A 7809-nucleotide genomic window follows, 5' to 3' on the forward strand; every position below is an offset into this window, starting at 1 on the left:
TTCTTGAAAGTTTGCGCCAATTAACGAGCAATATTAACTTTAAAATTGGGTTAGTTTGGGATAAACATGGAAATCTTGAACACTTTAATATCATATACATCTAAAAATAATACAAAACCAAGACTGCCTCCACTTTCCAATTAGCGTTTCAGACACTCAGAAGTAAACAGCAGCCATAAAATAGGGGCATTAAAAAAAAAAAAAGAATTTCAGGGCTTCCCTGGTGGCGCAGTGGCTGGGAACCTGCCTGCCAATGCAGGGGACACAAGTTTGAGCCCTGGTCTGGGAAGATCCCACATGCCGCGGAGCAACTAGGCCCGTGAGCCACAACTACTGAGCCTGCGCTCCGCAACAAGAGAGGCCACGATAGTGAGAGGCCGGCACACCGCGATGAAGAGTGGCCCCCGCGTGCCACAACTGGAGAAAGCCCTCGCACAGAAACGAAGACCCAGCACAGCCATAAATAAATTAATTTTTAAAAAAAATTTCAGAAGTCTAGAAGTATTAAGTTGAACAATATGAAATCGCCATTTTTTGTACATCGAAAAGTTTGAACATCAGAATTTTCACATGGTTCCACCAAAGAAAAGGGAGGGCTCGTTAATTTAATGGTAAGAATAAAAACCTGAAGACATGCTAAGAGTTCGTGGTTTCACAAGGAGGTTTACTTCAATGCGAGGATAGTACTGAAGCAGGACAAGTGTTTTTAATGTTCTACGATAAACATTATGTCTCAAATCACGGGAAACTAGGGCCAGTCAGTACCTGCTCAAATGAGCCTAAGAATAAAATTTTCCACGTATAACCGTCCCGCTTTCTTTTTTGATTAACATATGACATCCAACCCTAGTAAAATTCTATTGCCAGTCCGTTTCTCCATGCCCTGGTTGGATGCCTGAACCTGGCTATCATGGGTAGAACTTCAGGGGCGTGCCCACATATACCTCACTTCTCAATCTACTATTCACCACTGTGTCCTACTCACTCCAGCCCTCCTCTGCCACTCTTTCTTTTAACCTTGGCACACTGACAGTCCCATCTGTCTTTGTCAGGCTCTCCCCACCCCCTTCCTTTCAATATACCAGTGATCTAGTCTTTCTTGCATAGAATGGGGGGATTCTGCTGAGCCTCGGTCACCCTGCCTTTCCCATGTAGGTAAGCTTTGCTGTTCAAAGAATGTCTGCTGGATTCTGTCATGTAGCTTTACATTTCTGCCTTATCTGAATCCTGGTGAGTTTCTCAAAACCAATCTCACCTATAAGGCATCAATAAACAGAATTTGAATGCTATAAATTAGGATAATTTTCTAAGGCAGAGTTGTACACACCTCCAACTTTAATATTAGAATAAAGGGACTCACCTACACTAGGTGGGTTTCCATGTGGATGGTATTTTCTTTGCAGCACACAAAAGCACTGTGCTCCCTCTGGAAGTATTTCAGGGGTACTTTTCTTTCTTAAAAAAAGTAACTTTCTGGACTCTGGGAAATGTACACAGGCTCTGGCTCTGAGTCAACTCCATCACGTTCAGTATTAGGGAAGTAATTTATATGAGGAAGGGAACCGCAATATGCCTTTGACATTTTTTGAGGGCAGAAAGTTTCAGAAGAGTGCAGGTACGTTTCTGACTCATTCTATTGGGCTTAATCATTTTCCACCTTTGATTCCGGCAGTTGTAGAACCTATTTGGTGATGTCACCAAAGGACTGACAAACACATTATTTGATATTCCACTGTTGCGAAGGACCCGGGCAGAACCACCCATCCTGTGCGTACATACCTTGAATTTGCTATTTCCACTTTGGTTCTCGCCATGGCGGCTGCCCTTTGCGCGCCTTCGATCGCTCTGTCCACCTTCTCCCTAGTTTTTGTATTTCTTATTGGTATAAGCTGCTTCCTTATTCCACGGACCAGAATATTATTTTTGTATTTTCCCTCTTCCTTAGAGCCGTCGGGAAACACGGTGCAGCCATACCCGTGCCTCTTGTTATTTGCCCACTCGCCTTCATACTTCATGCCGTTGGAGCGCTCGCTGATGCCGAAGCCGGTGCGCTTGTCATTCTTCCACTCGCCCATGTAGGTTTCCGTGGTGGTGGCGTCCACGTGGTCTTCCACCGGGCAGAAATCACAATCTACGTCGCCGAAGCTGATGGTGGAGTTGGCGTCGCTTGAGCTGATTCGGCTCATGGCCGCGTCGCTGCGGACCGAGCTGCGCTTGCTGGAGATGGAGGACTTGGATTCGGACTTGCGCAGTTTCATGCTTCCCAAGAGGGAGCCGCGGCGGAAGAGGCCGCCCTTCTTCTTGCCCGCGAGCTCGGCGTCTGCATGGAAGTTGAGCACGAAGCCCCCGCGGCTGCCGGCCGGGCTGTCGGCGGCTGCCGCGGCGTCGTGGAGCACGCTGCCGTTGCTCTGCTCGCTGCGCAGCGAGGCCAGCGACGTGCGCAGCGGCGAGCGGATCACCGTGGCCATGCCGTAGGGCACGCTCTGGCGCACGCCGTAGCCGTGTCGCATGCCGCCGGCCCACTGGCCCTGGTAGGTACCTTCGAGAGACCGCAAGAGAGCACAGCGTAAGTCTGGGGCCGAGGGGGCGCTGGCGCCTGCGAGCGCGGGGCGCGCACGGCTAGAGCCCTGCGCGCAGGCCCGGCGGCCCAAGGTGCAATCCCGCACATTGCCAAGTCAACTCTTAGGGATGCTTTTAAAATTCCATTTGTGAATCCCGTCCCTGAGATGTTGTGCCCAGACCTTTTCTGTAATTGTATGTAGGCTTTTTGTATACAGCTGTGGTGGCTAAAAAGCGTGCACTGTTTACCTTTGGGAAAACTGAGATAAGGCCAGAGGAAAACTTCCACACTTAGCATTACGGAATTCATCTCAGGGCAAAGGCGTGCTTTACAGTGTCCACTAAAACTTTGCTGACACCAGATCACTTTTTCAATGAATATTATGCCTTCTCAGGAAAAGGATAATCTCTAATCGAAAGCATTTGTTTTCAGTAAGTTTTTCGATTAAATAAATTAGCAGAGACATTTAAAAATTAATCTGGAGCAGCTTTTTAAATAACCTTAGGAGGAACTGAATGTTAAGATTAGGGAACTTAGAATTTTCTCTTCTACATCAAGTTCATTTCCTTTTAATTAAAGGAAAATTTTAAATTAAAATATCCCCCAAAAGAAGCTATGTAGAAATTTTAAGATGTAATTACTTCTTTATTATTCCTAACTCACAATATCACAGAACACCAATCATGATAACAGTCTGTCTTGACTTCTTTCAGTTTCTGATTATACCGAGCTACCTTGCCATTTTATATTGCTGTGAAAAGATTTCTATTGCATGGCATAGTTATTTTTAAAATACCGAGAAGTGCTGCTTATAGTTTTATATCATCGTGTTAACAAGGGCTGATTATTGCACTTAAAAGTTAAAGCCATAATGGCTCCAAAGTCAAAAGTTTTGACTAATTTCAAGACTACCATCGCTTTCTGTTCATTCTGATATATTTTTGGTATATAAATAGACAGTAGCAGGGAGACAATGAAATATGAAGTGGGTCTGGTACTGTGAATGTCATATTCTGGGTAGGTCTTAACATCTTAACCTGACACCTAAGAACTTCTGAGGAGGTGGGCATAAACCCCAAAGGATAAGATAGTCAAATAGAACATTTCAGATCAGGAAGCTTTCTACTGAATATTAGCCATCTCCAAAGAGGGAAGGGAACCGAATTATTTCCTTAATAATTATTTCTTTAACAGGGAAGGAAATGAATTATTAGGAAATTGCAACTTACTTTCCCTTTTCCTGATAGATAAAATTTTAAGTTCTAAGATAAAAGTTATACAACCTGACTTACACGCACTAAAACTACCTTATTTTTAAATACGTTGTTTAAATAAGCAAGGAATGCTATAATTGTATCCTTCTACATAATGACAAGTTAATTTTGCTAGAACAACTTCCAACATACTGTTTGATATCAAGAAGTATTTACACTTTTAAAATGCAACCATACAGTCTTAGGAATTCCTAACACTGAAGGGAAATTAACAGCTAGTTTCCTTAAACTGCTATCTCCAAAAAGTATTTAGAATTTCCAACGACGTATTGCTTGAAAACTCTAAGTGGTTTAAGGCAACAGCAATAATTAGAAATTTAGGTTGTTGCTTAACTGTCCAGTTGAGAAGCAGAACAATGGCATTGGCTATATTCCCATCCTATTCTGTTGAGGAACAGTATATGGAAGAATTCCTCCACAGAATGGCTAGAAACCAATTTACAGTCAAAGTGTTAGTGGCTCATCTGAAATTTAAAACAGGTTTAGTTTAGTCAATGAACCTAGCAAAAAAAGGGCCTCTAGTTCTTTATGGTTTCCACCTGCTCCCTGCTGCCCAAATAAAGTGCTAATTAGTTCCTCGCAATCCCTTAAATATAGATCATGGGTTTGAAGTTATGTTCTATGATTCCGTATCTGGGAGCTGATTTTCTAGATATGGCCATTTTCACTAAATAAGCTTGTAGTGGAAGGCATCCAGTTCAGAAAGAATTCCAGTCAAATTTAGACTTTATTATGCCAAACTCAAATCTACATGCTGCGAATGGGTATGTGCACGTGCAAGTATGCACATAATCAACAAAACAATGTGTCTTCCTAGATATTTTCAATAGCTTCACGACAGGTGAAAAAAGGAACCACAGCAGGATCAGAATTTGCACCAAATATTCTGGGCACCTAGACTTGGATTTCATGAGCATGGTACTAATTTATTCTTAATATTCAGGGGGTTTCTAGTTCAGTAACACTTCACACACAAATCACTAATAAAATAAACCGAGTGATACTTGACAATGGAATTATGGCTTCCTTCCTCTAGTTTAATGCCACCACAAAATCCATGGAATCAGATTTTCCCTAGGTCTGAAAGGGTAGCTAGGGATGGACTTGGGGTGCAGAGGCAAAAAGTAAAAATAGGGGAAGTGATATGTCCTGTTTTGGCCAAAATCTTTGTATGAAATAAGTTGTAGCAATACACTTCAATTTAGACCCCCATTTTATGATTCAGGACTTTCTAATTAACTGATTGGCATACGAAAGAAAAACACAGAGTAGGAATGCAATAGTGATTTTTTAAGAGTTTTTTCTCCCCTTCCTAATTGGTAGCATATTAGATTTGTTTTTGGTAGAAAAAGAACCACAGTCCTACAGTGATGCCAAATTTTGCGGTTTTAAAAAAATTCTTTTAAAAGTTAGTTTTAAAACAAGATGCTGATTATCTACACTCATCCTAGACACTTATTTGAGCTTCCACAGCACATACATAGAGGACCTTTACTGTGCTACATATGCTAGGTATAGTGAATACTCTAAACCAAGAGATTTTGTTTAATGAGTAGTAACTTTGAAAGAAGACATTTATTTTTAGCCTTCCAAATACTGTGGTAAAAGAACTATCCATGGCCTTCTTGAAAGGTTATAAAATAATGCACACATTTGAAAGATAAGTTTTGTATTCCAACTTTCGAGCATGGAATTTAGTTATATTGTAGACCCGGGGCCTCCAATAAAATCCAATCACAAGCTAACATGTTTGTAAGGCTGTCAACCTAAGGCACTCTATGCCCATTCAGAACATTTAAGGGCCCTAATTACCGTGGAACTTGAAACTCATGCAGCCCATATACAAGTATTAGAGTAAGTTCCCCCCCCCCAGCACCCGGCCTTTAATCCATGAGAACCATATCCTTCATTTATACTGTAGGATGAAAAGATGTCCTTTTTAGCAAATCCTACCATTCTGCCGTTTTGCATTTGAAACACGGCCCAACTGTTCTGAGTAAGTGAAGTGTACAAATTGTATAAGCTTTTATATAAGCAGTGGCCTGACTGGGGTTGCCGTGGGCTGGAGGAACTTTTAACTGGATCCCTTTAATATCCTCCAACTCTGAGCTGCAGAATCCTGAAAGGTGACCTTGCTTCCTACAACCCTCTTCAACTAACTGATTATGTTTAGTATAAGAAAATGTATTTTGCCGAAGCATAAGACATGCATGCTTCTCAGTTTATTACAAAAGGAAATTCATCAGATTTTGATACCTGTTTCAATAATATGTTGCCTGGTTGGGGGGAAAAAAAAGGGAACTCTGCCCTCTTACATAGAAAATTTCTTTTGCAAATATTGTTTAAATATTAAAACAAGGTGAATTTTTGCTCACAGCCAGCATACCATTTCGGTCCTACACCTTAGTGCAAACCGGCGATTTCGTACTGCCATTCTCAGGAGTAAAGTAGCTGTTAACTTAGCAACTATACCTTTCCATTGTATTTTTTAAAACGTAGACTCCATTGTTCATTTCTAAAGTGTTTTCCTCATAATTTGTCCAGCTATCTGCAGCTCAACAATGAGTACCTTCTTTTGATGGAAAACCAATACTTCAAGAAACCGAATGAAAAACAGAAAGAAACCCCCACATCCTCCGAATTCCACCTGCATCAGGTGGCCTCTCCACTCCCATAACTAGGAGGTTTCCAAAAGCACCTCAGATAAGGAACAATTCCCCAACATCCTAGTTAATGGGGTTCTGGCTTCTATCTTTAGGCTACTAGAGGACCAGAAGCGAAATACGACTCCACGTGAAACCAATCCCAGGAGCGGTCCGCAGCGACCGCCAGCCTCACAAGCCCAGGGCGTTCGCTCTAACTCCACGGGAGTGGTGATTTCAAACCCGCCCGGGAGAGGGAGGGATCAGGAACGTAATGTGACGGGCTCAAGTGACAGCGTCCCCTCTCCAGCCCAACCCTCCCGGGCGCGCTCCCTCCCGGTGGCAGCGCGGCGCCGGCCAGGTATATTCACGCCTTGCTCCCCAGGGTGTGCACACACCGCCCGCTCCAAGAACCGGGTCAGATCCAACCCTTGCGCACCAGTCGCGTCCCACTGCACCCTCCCGGGAAGAGCGGGCGCGGGAAGAGGGTGGGAGGCTTTCCCAGGTGTTTTGGCGGGTTTCCGGACACGTGCGCCTCGCGTCCTCCCCGCTTCCCCGCAGTCTGGGCAAAGCCCACCGCACTAGCTCGCGGAGCAGCCGAGCCGCCAGCGACGCCGCTCACCTCCGTCCCCGTAGGTCTCCACGCCGTACCCGTCCTGCAGCCCGTTACTCCAGGTACCCTCGTAGCGAGCGGGGGTGCACAGGCTCTGCCGAACCCCGTAGCGCCCCTTGAAGCCATGTGACCACTCCCCCCGGTACATCCACTTGCCCTTCGTCTCCACCCCCAGCCCGTGCCGCTTGCCCTGCGCCCAGTAGCCCTGGTAGGTGTTGCCGCTGGGCCAGGTGTAGCCTCCGACCACCTCGAAGCCGTGCGACCAGGAGCCCGAGTACTCGCCCTGGCCCTTGGGCCCCGTGCAGATGCCATGCCCGTGCGCCTTGCCCTCCTCCCAGCCGCCGCAGTAGGTGCCGCCATCGTCGAAGTCGAACCTTCCGCCCGTCATTCGGGGGGCAGCCCCGGCGCGCTCCCCGCGGGGGCACGGACGCGGGCAGAGCTGGGCACGGCAGGGTGTAGCTCGGGGGTGGAGGCCCGGCGGGCGAGCTCACGACAGCGCTCCGGGCAGCTCGCGCCGCCGCTCGGCTCCAGTCCGACGCCGCCTCCGTCCTCCCCTCTTCTCTCGCCGCTGCCGCTGCCACAGCCGCCTTCCTCCTCCTCCTCCTCCTTCGCCGCCGCCGCCGCCGCCGCCGCCCTGGCCAGCGCCGCGCGCGAGAGGACAGCCCGGGATCCGGAGCGGACCTTCAGCTGCTCCCACCCGCCCACGTGAGCCGGGCGCCG

General features: G+C 46.2%; 1 protein-coding gene across 2 annotated transcripts in view; it reads right to left on the reverse strand.

The window, feature by feature from the left end:
* JPH1 (junctophilin 1) overlaps positions 1-7477 on the reverse strand; it is a 78928-nt gene extending 71451 nt beyond the window's left edge. For both annotated transcript variants that reach the window (XM_024765737.1, XM_024765736.1), the window contains exons 1-2: positions 7099-7477; positions 1780-2539 (exon numbers count right to left, since the gene is read on the reverse strand). In XM_024765737.1, the coding sequence (XP_024621505.1) occupies positions 1780-2539; positions 7099-7477 (1139 nt within the window). The remainder of the gene's footprint in view (positions 1-1779; positions 2540-7098) is intronic.
* Between the last annotated feature and the right edge of the window lie 332 nt (positions 7478-7809).

Source organism: Neophocaena asiaeorientalis, unplaced genomic scaffold (assembly GCF_003031525.2).
Source record: "Neophocaena asiaeorientalis asiaeorientalis breed wild unplaced genomic scaffold, Neophocaena_asiaeorientalis_V1.1 scaffold417, whole genome shotgun sequence".
NCBI classification, from domain to species: Eukaryota; Metazoa; Chordata; class Mammalia; order Artiodactyla; family Phocoenidae; genus Neophocaena; species Neophocaena asiaeorientalis.